The sequence below is a fragment of the Pelophylax lessonae genome, assembly GCF_965119305.1.
Source record: "Pelophylax lessonae genome assembly, chromosome: 9".
In the NCBI taxonomy this organism is placed as follows: Eukaryota; Metazoa; Chordata; class Amphibia; order Anura; family Ranidae; genus Pelophylax; species Pelophylax lessonae.
The window spans coordinates 7,980,776-7,997,450 of NC_138776.1; the positions used below are offsets into that span (position 1 = coordinate 7,980,776).

At 46.7% G+C, this 16,675-nt stretch overlaps 1 protein-coding gene across 1 annotated transcript in view; it reads left to right on the top strand.

Annotated features, from left to right (window-relative positions):
- The window catches only part of LOC309564159 (uncharacterized protein), a 162,261-nt gene that overhangs the window by 115,816 nt on the left and 29,770 nt on the right, over positions 1-16,675 (top strand). The window contains exons 11-13 of the mRNA XM_082268787.1: positions 3,965-4,107; positions 5,793-5,920; positions 11,354-11,487. Coding sequence (XP_082124913.1) covers positions 3,965-4,107; positions 5,793-5,920; positions 11,354-11,487 — 405 coding nt within the window. The remainder of the gene's footprint in view (positions 1-3,964; positions 4,108-5,792; positions 5,921-11,353; positions 11,488-16,675) is intronic.

The following is a 16,675-nucleotide window of genomic DNA, read 5'->3' on the forward strand; positions in this document are numbered from 1 at the left end:
TAGTCAGTGGCAGTACTAGAACTTTACTGTGATAGTATAAGGTATCCTACCTGTCAGTAGCCACAGGGCGATGTCTATACATGTATACTGCATTCCAGATCATTCCTCCAGCTAAGCAGCGGACCGCATACGGCCCGCTAGGGTCCGGTACCTCCGACCACGCTGACCACCATGAGGGTGAAGGGTTGTGAGGCCGAGATCCTTCTGCAGACATGCCGCTATTCTGTGCAGGCCGCTGCCATTGTCTGGTAGATCGCACGAGGCCGCCATTTTGGTGTAGCCTCGTGTCTCCAGCATGGGGGCGGCCATGTTTGAGGTGACTCAAACACCTCATGGAGCCAGGGGGAGGAGCCGGCAGGCGTGTTAAGGGGTGGAGCCGCCTCTTTTACCCAGGAAATAGGGCCAAAGACTTCCTGTCTGTAACAAGACAAGCACTGAGCAAGCTGATGAAAACTTCTGTGCATCAGGGATGAGCCTTGGGGTCTGTCTCTCTCTCTGTGGGGTCCAAAAAGGCAGGTAACACTGAGGGGCGCTGTTGCGACTGGGGGACACAAAAAAAAAAAAAAAGTTTTTTTTTTTACTTTGTCATTTTTTGTCGCTGGCAAGTGTCTTGTATAATCATTGACCCTGCCGCATAGGTATCCCCACCTGATCCCCTCAAGGTGGCCGCAGGACCCTCCAGTACCCCACTTGTTTTTAATGCATTATCGGCAATTTTGGAGTCTTTGGTATCCCGGGTGGAGGTGGCCTGTCAGGGACGGGGGTCAAGTAGCAACCCCCGCCTACCCCTATTGTTTATCAGATACTTCAGATACGGATTCGGAACTGGTCAATGCAGTTGCAGGTCCCTCTTAGGGGGCTGTTGTCTCAGGTAATATCTCCTCAGCAATGAGGAGCACGTTTCTGCCTCCGCCATAGCACAAGAGTGGTGGATGCACTAGTTGTGTCCGTCCGGGAAACCTTTAGTCTTGAGGTTACACCGGCAGAGGTAGCTGAGACTGAGATTCCTTTTTGGTACTTGTTAGCCTACCAAAAGGGCGAAGGATTTTCCTTTACCCAAATGGGGTCGTTTTGAAACGAACCCCTGTTATTTCCAAACGCATGGCTAGGTGCTATCCGTTTGAGGAATTCCTCTTTATAGGATAGACGGTACCACCTGCTGTCTTGCCACAGACTGTTAGGATAAAAAGACCTCGTAACTAACGAGGACCTTCCTTTTCTGCTCATATAGAGTTGTTCGTTCCGCGAGGGCGGGCGATAAGGCGAAACCCTCCAAAGCCCCTTTAGAGGGGTTTCAAAGGGCGCTGGTCGGGTAAACAAAGAGTCCGGCTCAGCCAAGCCTGAAGAATATAGCCTGATGCGCCCCTACCCATCTCTGGGGTGGGGGGGGGATGTCTTCACCGGTTTCTGGAGGACACAGGATCGAGTTTCGATCACTTCCACCGGTGCGATTCTGCCCTTCTAACATTGAATGGTTTCAGGGGTTCTATTCGAACCTATTCACAATGCCCAGGAAAGAGGGCAAGGTGCGTCCAAATCTGGACTTGGGAAGAAATAGAGTCCATCCGTACAGTGGTGGCCTCCCTGCATAAAAGAGATTTCCTGGCGTCCATAGACATATAGGATGCCTATCTTTATATCCCCATCATCGCAGGACATCAGCGTTTTTTCGCTTTCCCAAAGATCATCCCTGGTTCCCACCAGGAGACTGAACTATCTGGGCCTAAGGTTGGATACATCCTGGGCAAGAGAGTTTCTCCTTGCTGGGAAACTCCAGAAGGTTCAGTCAACGATTCGGATGTTGCTGTCCGTCAATTGGCTGGGACTGATGGTGGCCTTCTTAGAGGCAGTACCGTATACCCAGTCTCATACCCGAATTCTCCTGAAGGAGATTCTTTTTTAATGGAATCAGAATTCCGATTCCCTGGACAATCGGATCCGGTTGAGCGAGCGGACCAGGAAGTCTCCGATGCTCAACCAGGGGAAGTCATTTCTTCCGATAGTATCCAGATTACCAATAAGGGTATCGGAATTGAGAGCGATCAGATTTTGTCTGATTTACTGGATCGAGCAGCTCTAGAGCAGCCCGATTCGGATCCAATCGCATATGGCCTCTTCATCCAGAGGTTTTTTCCCTAGCCGTCCCTTCATTGGGACATCCCGGATGTGGATCTGTTGGCACCTTGGCCTAACAGGAAGGTGCGGAGGTTTGTAGCTCGCGCCACGATCCTCTAGCGGACGCAGCAGAAACGCTGATCGCCCCGTGGGGGCAGTATCAGCTACGGCATGCCTTCCATCCTCTCAAGTTGCTGTGGGAACTTCTTCGCAGGATAGAGGTGGAGGAAATTCCAGTTATTCTGGAAATTCTGGATTGACCTCGTCAAGCCTGGTACGCCGACTTGGCGAGGCTAGTCGCGGACGCTCCTTGGAGACTTCCTCTCAGGGAGGATTTGCGGTCTCAGGGACTGATCTTCCATCTTGCTTTACAGTCGCTGGCTTAATGGCCTGGCCATTGAGACCCAGGTACTGAAGGACAAGGGAGTGTCAGCTTCAGTTATTCCTACCTCCAGTTAAAGCAAGGAAAGCTACTTCCAGCACATGGAAGTCTTATATTGCATGGTGTGAATCTATTGGATTTTCCCCACATACCTATTCGGTGACCCGAATTTTGGTCTGTCTGCAACAAGGGGTTGAGCAGAAACTATCCTTGAGCACGATCAAGGGTCAGGTTTTCGGCGTTAGCAATCTTCTTTCAAGAAACCTTTGGCTAATCATTCCTTGGTGCGGAATTTCATCCAGGGGGTGCGACATCTGGCTCCGCCAGTGCGCGCACCCTTACCGCCTGGTATCTTAATTTTAGTGTGGTCGGTTCTTCAGAAACTTCTCTTTGAAGATATTAGGGAGATTCCCTTGCTTACATTCCCAGAAGGTGGCCTTCTTGGTGGCCATTACTTCTCTACGCAGGGTGTCAGAACTGGCCGCATTATCCTGTCGTTCCCCAGATCTGGTGGTTCATAGGGATAAGGTGGTTCTTCTTCCGAATCCATCCTTCCTTCCTAAAGTGGTTTTCGTAAGACGGACTCACTTTTTGTGATCACGGATAGCCCTTGAAGGGGGTTGCCTGTGTCTGCCGCGACCATATCTACATGGATCAGTCAGACGGTGGTACATGCTTATTCTATTAAGGGTTGGAATCCTCCGTTCCCTGTTAGGGCGCACTTCACTCGAGCGCTCAGTACTTCCTGGGCCTTTCGCCATCAGGCGTCAGTGGTCCAGGTATGTAAAGCGGCCACCTGGTCGTCGGTACATACCTTTACAAAATTTTATAAAATTGATGTGATGGCATCGGCGGATGCCTCATTTGGCCGCAAGGTTTTGCAGGCAGCAATTTGAGGAGACCGGTGGTCTACCTCGAGGGTTTTTTTCTGTTTGAAAATTTTTTTGTTGAGTCTCATCATTAAGGATGAGCATTGTAAACTTCTAGTTGGCACCGGTTGGGCCTTCTAGATTTGGATTTGATTTCCATTTTCCCACCCCTCATTTGTGATACTGCTCTGGGACTTCCCGAAGGTGCTGTATCACCGAGGACTACGTCTGTCAATGAGCGATAGAGAAAAATGGATTTTTGTAAAATCTTACCGTAAAATCCTTTTCTCTTAGCTCATTGACAGACGTAGTACCCGCCCCTCTGTTTTTTTGAGTTGGGTTGGGTTAAATTCTCTAAAGACTGCTTTTATGACATAACTGATTTGCTGAGGCAGAGAGAGAGAGAGGATATACCCTCTGGGACTGCCCCTAGGGTGTGGCCAGAGCATTTTATTTCCTGTCTAGTCCTACTCCTGTGGAGGCAACATAACCCGAAGATGCTGTATCACCGAGGACTACGTCTGTCAATGAGCTAAGAGAAAAGGATTTTACGGTAAGATTTTACAAAAATCCATTTTTTTTGATTTTCCCCCAATAGGAGAGAGACCGCTTGGAGACGGAGCGGGGGAGATTGCATCAGGATGCTGAGACTCTGAATGGGGAGAAGTCTACACTCAGTCTACAGCTGGAAGTTACAGCCAGAGAGTGTCAGGACCTGAAGGAGAAGCTCAGTGATGTCCAGTGAGTGACCGTCCCCTCTGCCTTCATTAACCACTTTACCACCGGAGGATTTTGCTGTCTTCCGTCCAGGCCACTTTTTGCGATTCGGCACTGTGCGACTTCAACTGACAATTGCGCGGTCGTGCGACACCGTGCCCAAACGAAATTTACGTCCTTTTTTTCCCACAAACAGAGCTTTCTTTTGCTGGTATTTGATCACCTGTGCGATTTTTACTTTTTGCGCTATAAACAAAAAAAGAGCGTTTATTTTGAAAAAATAACAATATTTTTAACATTTTTTTATATGAAATTCCCCCCAAAAAAGATGTAAAAACCAATTTTTTTAAAAATTTTTGGCCAATTTGTTTTCTGCTACCTATGTTTGGTAAAAAAAATCGCAATAAGCGTATTTTGATTGGTTTGCGCAAAAGTTATTGCGTTTACTAACGAAGGGAAAGATTTCTGTCATTTTTGGTGTTTTTTTTTTTTAACGCGTAATGGCGGCGATCTGCGATTTTTTTTTTGCGGGACTCTGACATTGCGGCGGACAGATCGGACCCTTGACTGACATTTTTGACACTTTTGGGGGCACCAGTGACATTACTACAGTAATCAGTGCTATACATATGCACTGTTACTGTAAAAATGACACTGGCAGGGAAGGGGTTAATTTTTATTGGTGATCAAGGGGCTAATGTATGCCTGGTGCTTACTGACGTGTAGGGGGGGAGGTGACTGAGTGAGTCATGGACAGATCAGATGTCCAGCTATGCTGAACAGTCCGATCTGTCACTCCCTGTCACTATGGAGATCTGCCCGCTCTGTTTACACACAGCGGGCGGATCTCCAGACTCGATCCCCGACGATCGGGTAAGAGCAGCGGTGATCGCCGCTGCTCCTCCCCTGGCCCGACTCCCGCTGTGAATGAAAACAGCGGGAGCGAGCCTCTGGCGGCGCGCAAGCGCCGCCCAGAAGGGGGAGTGTCTGACGACGTAGTACTACGTCGTCAGACGATAACGAGCCACTCTGCCGCAGTAATATTACTGTGAGCGGTTGTAAAGTGGTTAAGTAGAACCCCAAACTAGGTGATATCCGACTCGTGTAATGGTCTGTTCACATATGATACCTCTGTGGGCACCATTTTCAGGTGGAAGGTCCTGTGGGCAGCTTCTTAGTAGGTTTTTTTGCCCTCAGTGGGCACCATTTTCAGGTGGAAGGTCCTATCATGTGGCCAGGCTGTGGAAAAGTCTCTCACATGTGGTATCGCCATACCCAGGAGGAGGAGCAGAATATATTTTGGGGTGTAATTACAAGTATGGGTATGCTGTGTGTGAGAAATAAATTGTTAATATGACCAAAAAATCCCATCTTCAAAAAACTCACCATGTCACTAAATACCTTGGATTGTCTACTTTCCAAAAAGGGGTCATTTGGGGGGTATTTGTACTGTCCTGACATTTCAGAGCGTCAAGAATAGAGATTGGCCATCAGTACATCAGATGTGATCAATTATCAATCATAGTTTGTAGACTCTATAACTTTCAGTGCCAGTTCACACTTCAGCGATGTCAGACATCGCATGTGTCTGACAAATCACAAAGTAATTGTCATTCAAAGTGTAAGAGCGCTGAATATTGGTGTGGGCCGGAAGGGAGGGGGGTGTATATGTGGCCGGTATTGAAGTGGTTGTATGTATTTTCTCTTAGGTCAGTGAAGGAGTCTCTGGAGAGCGTTGTCTTTACGGCTCAGGAACTGAACTCTCAGTTGGAGATTAGGTGCAGCCAGCTGGAGATGGAGGTTAGAATGGTCACTCAGGCCAAGAAGACGGTGCAAGGTGAGCGCAGTACATTGTGCAGCCACTAGGCGGGGGGGGGGATTAGAGTGTGCACAGCAAACCTGTAACAATAGTAAAGTATTTATAAAGATATTTATTTGGTTATCTGAATGTTAACGGTTTACCAGTTGCAGATGTGTAGACTCTACTGCCCCAATTTTTCACCAGGTTCATTTACTGCTATGTTGTGAATAGCCTGATTGGCCTGTAGTGTGAAAAGCCAGGGGATCCAATTATACACACAGCTGAATGACTTGGAGGTACACTCCCCTTTTCTCCAGACACAGGACTTGGCTGGCATCTCATTCTTTATATGTACAGTGCCTTGCGAAAGTATTCAGCCCCCTTGAACTTTTTGACCTTTTGCCACATTTCAGGCTTCAAACATAAAGATATAAAACTGTAATTTTTTGTGAAGAATTAACAACAAGTGGGACACAATCATGAAGTGGAACGAAATTTATTGGATTTTTCAAACTTTGTTAACAAATAAAAAACTGAAAAATTGGGCGTGCAAAATTATTCAGCCCCTTTACTTTCAGTGCAGCAAACTCTCTCCAGAAGTTCAGTGAGGATCTCTGAATGATCCAATGTTGACCTAAATGACTAATGATGATAAATAGAATCCACCTGTGTGTAATCAAGTCTCTGTATAAATGTACCTGCACTGTGATAGTCTCAGAGGTCAGTTTAAAGTGCAGAGAGCATCATGAAGAACAAGGAACACACCAGGCAGGTCCGAGATACTGTTGTGGAGAAGTTTAAAGCCAGATTTGGATACAAAAAGATTTCCCGAGCTTTAAACATCCCAAGGAGCACTGTGCAAGCGATAATATTGAAATGGAAGGAGTATCAGACCACTGCAAATCTACGAAGACCTGGCCGTCCCTCTAAACTTTCAGCTCATACAAGGAGAAGACTGATCAGAGATGCAGCCAAGAGGCCCATGATCACTCTGGATGAACTGCAGAGATCTACAGCTGAGGTGGGAGACTCTGTCCATAGGACAACAATCAGTCGTATACTGCACAAATCTGGCCTTTATGGAAGAGTGGCAAGAAGAAAGCCATTTCTTAAAGATATCCATAAAAAGTGTTGTTTAAAGTTTGCCACAAGCCACCTGGGAGACACCAAACATGTGGAAGAAGGGGCTCTGCTCAGATGAAACCCAAATCAAACTTTTTGGCAACAATGCAAAACGTTATGTTTGGCGTAAAAACAACACAGCTCATCATCCTGAACACACCATCCTCACTGTGAAACATGGTGGTGGCAGCATCATGGTTTGGGCCTGCTTTTCTTCAGCAGGGACAGGGAAGATGATTAAAATTGATGGGAAGATGGATGGAGCCAAATACAGGACCATTCTGTAAGAAAACCTGATGGAGTCTGCAAAAGACCTGAGACTGGGACGGAGATTTGTCTTCCAACAAGATAATGATCCAAAACATAAAGCAAAATCTACAATGGAATGGTTCACAAATAAACATATCCAGGTGTTAGAATGGCCAAGTCAAAGTCCAGACCTGAATCCAATCGAGAATCTGTGGAAAGAACTGAAAACTGCTGTTCACAAACGCTCTCCATCCAACCTCACTGAGCTCGAGCTGTTTTGCAAGGAGGAATGGGCAAAAATGTGCAAAACTGATAGAGACATACCCCAAGCGACTTACAGCTGTAATCACAGCAAAAGGTGGCGCTACAAAGTATTAACTTAAGGGGGGTGAATAATTTTGCACGCCCAATTTTCTCAGTTTTTTATTTGTTAAAGTTTGAAATATCCAATAAATTCCGTTCCACTTCATGATTGTGTCCCACTTGTTGTTGATTCTTCACAAAAAATTACAGTTTTATATCTTTATGTTTGAAGCTTGAAATGTGGCAAAAGGTCGCAAATTTCAAGGGGGCCGAATACTTTCGCAAGGCACTGTAGTCAGAACAGGCTGTCGGGCTCAGGAGGAAGGCAGATAATCCGTGACAGAGGAGGAAGGCAGATAATCCGTGACAGAGGAGGAAGGCAGATAATCCGTGACAGAGGAGGAAGGCAGATAATCCGTGACAGAGGAGGAAGGCAGATAATCCGTGACGGAGGAGGAAAGCAGATAATCCGTGACAGAGGAGGAAGGCAGATAATCCGTGACAGAGGAGGAAAGCAGATAATCTGTGACAGAGGAGGAAGGCAGATAATCCGTGACAGAGGAGGAAGGGGAGGGCTCTGAAATGCAAACACAGTCCGTGTTTACATTTGTGATCTCTGATTGGCTATTCCAGCGATCACAAGGCACAGTTGGATTGATTCTATGCATTTTGCCTCTGATCTGAGCTGTCTAATGACAGTTCCATCCCAGGCATTCAATGGGGGCACCGGCCGCACCTGCCTATTTTTACTATACTATAGTATTTAAGTGGTTATAGTGTGTATGTATATATGTGTGTATGTGTGTGTATATATATATATATATATATATATATATATATATATATATATATATATATATATATATATGGTCACACTTTTTTAAAAAGTTGCTTTGGCTCTGTTTTTGTTTTTTTTTTGTTAGTGATATTAAAGGTTCATAAGAACCCATACACAAGGGCTAAAAAGGAAAAATATACAGTGTGTCACAAAAGTAAGTACACCCCTCACATATTTGTAAATATAATCTTTTCATGTGACAACACTGAAGAAATGACACTTTGCTACAATGTAAAGTAGTGAGTGTACAGCTTGTATAACAGTGTAAATTTGCTGTCCCCTCAAAATAACTCAACACACAGCCATTAATGTCTAAACCGCTGGCAACAAAAGTGAGTACACCCCTAAGTGACAATGTCCAAATTGGGCCCAAAGTGTCAATATTTTGTGTGGCCGCCATTATTTTCCAGCACTGCCTTAACCCTCTTGGGCATGGAGTTCACCAGAGCTTCACAGGTTGTCACTGGAGTCCTCTTCCCCTCCTCCATGATGACATCACAGAGCTGGTGAATGTTAGAGACCTTCCCCTCCTCCACCTTCTGTTTGAGGATGTCCCACAGATGCTCAATAGGGTTTAGGTCTGGAGACATGCTTGGCCCGTCCATCACCTTTACCCTCAGCTTCTTTAGCGAGGCAGTGGTAGTCTTGGAGGTGTTTGGGGTCATTATCATTGTTGGAATACTGCCCTGCGGCCCAGTCTCTGAAGGGAGGGGATCATGCTCTGCTTCAGTATGTCACAGTACATGTTGGCATTCATGGTTCCCTCAATGAACTGTAGCTTCCCAGTGCCGGCAGCACTCATGCAGCCCCAGACCATGACACTCCCATCACCATGCTGGATTGTAGGCAGGACACACTTGGCTTTGTACTCCTCACCTGGTTGCTGCCACACACACTTGACACCATCTGAACCAAATAAGTTTATCTTGGTCTCATCAGAGCACAGGAGATGGTTCCAGTAATCCATGTCCTTAGTCTGCTTGTCTTCAGCAAACTATTTGCAGGCTTTCTTGTGCATCATCTTTAGAAGAGGCTTCCTTCTGGGACGACAGCCATGCAGACCAATTTGATGCAATGTGCGGTGTATGGTCTGAGCACTGACAGGCTGACCCCTCCCCCACCCCTTCAACCTCTGCAGCAATGCTGGCAGCACTCATACGTCTATTTCCCAAAGACTACCTCTGGATATGACGCTGAGCACGGCACTCAACTTCTTTGGTTGACAATGGCGAGGCCGTTCTGAGTGGAACCTGTCCTGTTAAACAGCTGTATGGTCTTGGCCACCGTGCTGCAGCTCAGTTTCAAGGTCTTGGCAATCTTCTTATAGCCTAGGCCATCTTTATGTAAAGCAACAATCCTTTTTTTCAGATCCTCAGAGAGATCTGTGTCATGAGGTGCCATGTTGAACTCCCAGTGACCAGTATGAGAGAGTGAGAGCGATAACACCAAATGTAACACACCTGCTCCCCATTCACACCTGAGACCTTGTAACACTAACGAGTCACATGACACCGGGGAGGGAAAATGGCTAATTGGGCCCAATTTGGACATTGTCACTTAGGGGTGTACTCACTTTTGTTGCCAGCGGTTTAGACATTAATGGCTGTGTGTTGAGTTATTTTGAGGGGACAGTAAATTTACACTGTTATACAAGCTGTACACTCACTACTTTACATTGTAACAAAGTGTCATTTCTTCAGTGTTGTCACATGAAAAGATAGAATAAAATATTTACACAAATGTGAGGGGTGTACTTACTTTTGTGAGATACTGTATGTGAAACAAGACAGTCCAAAGGAAACAAATCCTTCCACGATTCACTTGCTCCACCAGTGTCCCCACAATCACAATTCGTAGTGCTTCCACCACCAGGTGACACCAAATATTAAAGCCTCTTTGCGGATTCTGTGGACCATCATATAGTTTGGTCAAATGCGTGTTACATCTCCTTGTGAAGGGAAGCTCCAAAGCACCGATTACCGGTAAACTTATACTGGGGGACATAATGACAATGTAACTAAAAATACATCCTAAAGAAACGTCCTTATAAATATTAATAACATTTCCACAACAGCACTCGCACAGGTGCCCCCATGGAAAGCGGCTCTCTGTGGGGGCACCCAATGAAAAGGAGGAGCCAGGAGTGCTCCCTGGCCCTGTGAGGGCACCCCTGAAGAGGAGGTTCGGGGCTGCTCTGTGCATTACACAGAGGAGGGAAGTGTAACATGTTTGTTATTTTTATTTAAAAAAAATCTAAACCTTTACAACCCCTCTAGGTACTGCAGTTTGTGGCCATTCCACGAGCGTGCGCAATTTTTTGCGACGTTAACATCATTTTTCACATTATACAAAAAAAATTGCAATTAAAAGACTGCTGCTGCGCAAATACAGTGTGACATGAAATATTGCAACAATCACCATTTTATTCTCTGGGGGTTCTGCTGAAAAAAAAAACATTTATGTTTGGGGTTTCGAAGTATTTTCTAGCAAAAAATACTGATTTTAACTTGTAAACATCAAGAGTCAGAAAAAGGCTTAGGCACGAAGGGGTGAAACTGTTCCCAGTAATGCCCGGTTCACATTGGGCCGATTTGACGTCATATCGCCAAATTGGAGCCTATTGCCGGCAATGACACCGTCTGACTTTGCGACACCGCACCAATACCAAAAAGTAGTTTCTGTACTAGTTTTGCCGACTTCGGGGGGGGTGGGGCGATTTCCATAGACATTTGTGCAGGAACCCATGTCTGTCAAATCGCCCATCGAAGTCGGACTGAAATGCCGGTTTGAAATTCGATTTCAAACCCGTCCTCAGTGTGAACCTGGGCTCAAAGTTGACTGATGTGATGACAAACGCTGTGTATAGTAAATTGATTGTTCTGATGGGCTTTTTTCAGAAACCTAGCAGAAACTTTACAATTTTAGATGTGATCTTACCGGGGTTCTTGTGTTTGCAGATGAAGTTACTCTGCTACATGCCGAACAGGAGTCATCCCAGAAGAGCATTCTTCATCTGTCCCAGAAGCTGTCTGACCTGGATGAGGAGTACCAAATAGAGAGGGCCAGAGGAGAGCAACTCAAATACATCCATGTAAGTAAGAAACGGCCAGGCAGGGCCACATTTTAGGCTCACCAAAGAAATGAGCTTTGTCTCCCCCCCACCAGCTATTATCATCATGCAGCAGGTGTCGGTCCCCCAGCTGGGTTCATGTCAGCTCCATTCACTTGGTGTTTCGAAAAATTCAACTCAAGAGTCCATACATAATCAGCAGAGTATTCTAAAAAAAATCAACCAGTCCCAGTTACATCAGAAAGCTTAAAGGGGTTGTGAAGTCAGAAGGTTTTTTTATCTTACTGCATTCTATGTATTAAGATAAAAAGCCTTCTGTGTGCATAATACCTACCTGAGCCCCCTCTCCATCAATCGATATCCACGAGTGCCTCACCCCTCCTGATAGGCTGAGGCACAGCAGCGGCCTGATTGGCTCCCGTCAATCAATCTCAGCCAATCATGAGAGGGAGGGGGCAGGGCCGAACGTCAGCTCCGTGTCTGAGTGGATATACGGAGCTGCAGCCTTCGGAAAACAGCGGTTCACAGATCGTGGTAAAGGGACAATCACAGCGGCCCTTTACTATGTGATCAACTGTGTCCAATCACAGCTGATCACGGTGTAAACAGAATTTGGAAATCCTGACAGGGGACATGCACACAGATAATCAGGGCACGGTCGGTGCCTATCCGTGCCCCATCATCAGTGCAACCTCCTCAGTGTACATCAGGGAACCTGAAAAATTACTTTTCTCTTTCGTTCATTGACAGACACAGCGCTTCAAAAATCATAACTAGTGGGTTATATTACCTCCTCCAGTAGTAGGACTAGGCAGAACAAAAAACAACTGGCTATGCCCATGGGCCGTCCTTAGCTGGTATATAACCCCCCCCCCCCCTCCCCTCTGTTCTCTAGGTAATCAGTTTTATTCTGTCTTGTTAGGAGTAAGGACCTAGGCTCCCGGCTGGGATCTCTGGTCCTAGCAATTTTCTGCTTCCTTACATCTTTTTTGTTTTTTCTCTCGGGAGATCTACAATAATTTGCCGGGCTGGACGATGAGCTGGATAATCTAGATCCAGTGGTCCCCCCAGCCCAGATAGTGAGCACGTGCAGACCGCAGCTACGCGCTAGTTTGGCCGCAACATAGCCTCACAGTTAAATGAGTTAAACGTCTCACTGGGTCGTATGAGACCAGGCTTGGGTCTGCGTCACAGTAGTCCTTTGGCCGACAGCTCCCCTACTTCGGTGGCAAGGAGTTCTGTCTGGAGCATTACTCGCACCATGGAAGGGTAAGTACAGTGCCCCCTCCCCTTTTTGGTGTTTTTTTTTGGGGTGGACGCGGGTAACCTCCAAGGACAGTCGGACCTGTCTGCAGGTTCCCTCCTCCCATCCTTAAATCCCTCACCTGAGCTGGACTTCCCCCACTCCCTTTCCCCCTTGTCTGGACCTAGAGTCTTGTGGGGGTCCAAGGGCAGAGAATGCAGCAGAGACCCCTGGGGTCTCCCCCGCCATACCCACTCTGTAAGGGTTCTAGGATGGTGTATGGTCCCACCTTGTTAGTCTGGAGGAGTCCCATTCTAGGAGACCCCTAGGTGCATGCCCTGCTGTTTGCAGTGTGGGTATAGTGCAGGTGGGTCCCAGTGCAGAGTGCACAGCAGAGTCTCCCCTAAATGTGTGTCCTACCTTCATGAGGGGTTCCCTTGCAGAGGGGGCAGGAAAGATCCTGGCTGCATGCTTCAGTGTTTGTAACTGATGGTGGCTATTCTCCCTTAGTCTGGCTGGTCGCCGATTGACGGCCGTGTTTGTGTAGTCGGATGATGCCACGGGGGCTATTTTCCCTTAGTTTGGGAGATGCTGGAGACAACTGAAGCCTCGTGGGGATGCCGAAGCTCCTCTTCTTTCTCTTCCTCCTTAGTTTCCTCTTCCTGTGCCTGGGACATATGAACAGGGATAGCATCTATGATGATGCTGGGTTCGACTTCTCGGCGCTCCTCCGGTTGGTAGGGTGAGTCTTTGTGGGTCCCTGTTATCTCTCTCTCTCTGCTGATAGGTATCCTGAGCCTTGAAGGGATCCTTTAGTGGTGCTAAAAGATCGTTTTTTGTACTGCAAAGTCTTCCTTTCCTTATGGAGCCTCAGGGTCACATCTCCCCCACTGACCCTCTCATGGAGGTGGCAGGTCCCTCGGAACCTCAGCTTCCCATGGTTGCACTGACGGCAGTCCTCCAGTCCGTAGTGTCCCGGGCGGAAGTGGCATGTGGGCAAAAGCCCAGGAGGAAGCGTCCTGCTCAGACTAACTCATGTAAATCTAAGCCTGATGCTGCCGTGGACACGGCCCATCCAGGGGGATTTAATATCACACCCCCTGATCGATCCGATAGTGAGGATGATTCCTCCATGGTCGCAGCAGCTGGTAGACACACTTCTCACTGCAGTGCGTGAGACTTTAAAAATGGAAGATACGGCTGATGTAGCCACGGACATGGCTGTGTCATTTGGTACACACAAGTCACATCGTACTCCAAAGGTGTTTCCTTATGTGCCTTATTTTGACAGGTTTTCCTGTAAGGAATGGGAACAACCAAAATGACCCCTTGTGGTCCCCAAACATTTTGCTTTACATTTAGATTGTGCCTTCATTCAGGGGGTTCGACATGTGGTTCCACCTGTATGGTCTATTTTGCCATCATGGGATTTAAATTTAGTGTTTTCGGTTCTCCATTTGAGAATATTCAGGCGATTCCCTTGCCTGCATTATCCCCGAAGGTGATGTTCTTGGTGGCTATTACCTCGGCCTGCAGGGTATTGAAATTAGCGGCATAAACCATGTTGCAGTCCCTATTTAGTGGTCCATAGGGATAAGGTGGTTCTTCGTCCCTGTCCATCATTCCTGCCAAAAGCTGTCTCTGACTTCCATTTGAATGAGGACATTGTGTTGCCTTCCTTGTGTCCCAAGCCAGCTCATCCCAGGGAATTTTCTTTGCAAGAAATGGGCACTTTTGGGACTTTATGTGAGAACTGGCGAGCACTGCTCTGTGTCTCCATCCCTGTAAATAGTCAATTGAAAAGCAAGGGGGATAAATGAAGGTGTGTGAAAAAGGGAATTTTCTTTGCATACCCTGGGTGTTTCTGGCAGCTGCTGAGTCCTTTCGGAGGTCAGATTTGCTTTTTCGTGGTTGCGGACGGACCAAGAAAAGAGCTGGCTGCTTCTTCGACTACCATCTCCAGATGGATCAGACAGACGGTGACTCAGGCCTATTCCATTAAAGGTCAAGTTCCACCTTTCCCTGTCACGGCACATTTTACTTGGGCGCTGAGCGCTTCTTGGGCCTTCCGTCATCCGGCTTCATTGTCGCAAGTTTGCAAGGCGGCCACTTGGTCGTCAGTGCATACCTTCACAAAATTCTATAAGGTAGATACTTTAGCATCTGCGGATGCTTCATTTGGCCGCAAAGTTTTGCAAGCTGCTGTTTAAGAGGGGCTGTCCCCCTCTGTTTTTTTAAAACTTTTATTTCTCAGATGGGACTCCTATGACCTGGTTACGGCTCCTGTGTCCTGGTTAAGGGCTCTTCTGTTTAGATTTGGGTTATTTTTCCCACCCCTAATTTTCCTTTTGGCACTGCTTTTGGACTGCCCTGGTTATGTTTTATGGAGACTGTGTCCGTCTATGAACGAAAGAGAAATTTTGATTATTTTACTTACCGTAAAATCAATTTTTCTGAGTTTGATGGACACAGCACCCACCCCTCTATGGAGCTCTGATACTTCTGATACTGCTTGCTACTAAGCTGATTACCTAGAGCAGAGAGGGGGGGTTATATACCAGCTGGGGACGGCCCATGGGCGTAGCCAGGTGTTTTTTGTTCTGCCTATTCCTACTCCTGGAGGAGGCAATATAACCCAGTAGTTATGATTTATGGAGCGCTGTGTCCGTCGATTTAAAGCGGAGTTCCGGTCTCAAAATCTACATAATCGATTTTGGGCCATCCGCTTGCTCTTGGTCACCTGAAAAACAAATGGATAGTTACGATTTTTTTTTTTTTTTTTACTTGCCTTGTTATTGAAGAAAATATACTCACCTTTCTTCCACTTCCTCCCTCTGCGGCCGCGGCCCGCGCCGTAACTTCCTCTTTGCATTGATTCATGGGAGCTGAACGTCATCGCTCCCAGGAATCAATGCGCCTGCACCGGCCCCGCTCGTCACTTCCCGTGCGGGCACCTCATTTCTTGCTAAACCGCTTCTGGGCATGCCCAGAAGCTGTGGAGGGATGACGTGCCCGCACCGGAAGTGACGAGCGGGGCCGGTGCAGGCGCATTCTGGGAGAAGAGGACACGGAAGAGGATGCAGAAGAGGACGCGCTGATTTCAGCTGCCCACATCCAAGATGGCAGCGCTGAAGAAGAAATTTTCAAGGTAAGTATTTCTTCTAAAAGCTAAGTGTGACCCAGGACAGTACAGAGGCTATTCATTGTGGAATGTACTAGCCCTGACTGTCCCGGGGGTATGTTTAGATAAAATTCACCCCCGAGGCCGGAGCTCCGCTTTAACTCAGAGAAATGGATTTTACGGTAAGTACAAAAATCCCATTTTTGTCATAAGGGAGTATTTGGTTCATTATCTGTATTCATTGACGAAGAGATGGGGGAACAGACTGATTCCACGTAAGTGCGATGGCTTATGGGCCAGAAATAATGTTTCCCAAATTAAAATTCTGGTGTACCTAGGCCATTGTTCCTCATCCAATATACCCAACAGGCAAATCCGTGGGGTACATGGCACAGGGACAGAAAGGATATTAGACAGTAGTGCTGTCACTTGTTGCCAATTTCTATCTATTACAGGACATGACCACATCACATGTGCAAAATCAGCCCGTTGGTAGGTACATCTCATACATGCAGAAGTTGGTATAGGATGCATGGTATGTAACCGTACTGGGGTAAGATAGGACTGTTGGAACATGTGGAGTTGAATACATTTATTGTTAATAGCCGGTGAGACAAATACATGAGAAGAGCATGCCTCATCCCAGTCTTCGTACCGCAAATCAGGTATAGGAACTATTTGTTTTTTTTGTTCGAATTACAATTACAGAGCCATTATCCACATACAGAAATAGAAGGGACAATGTCAATTAAACAGTTTGTATTTAGTATCACTTTAAGGTTGTCATATGCAGCTCACATTTTGGCTGATTTATGCCGACATTTGAGCCATAGGTACAATGTAGT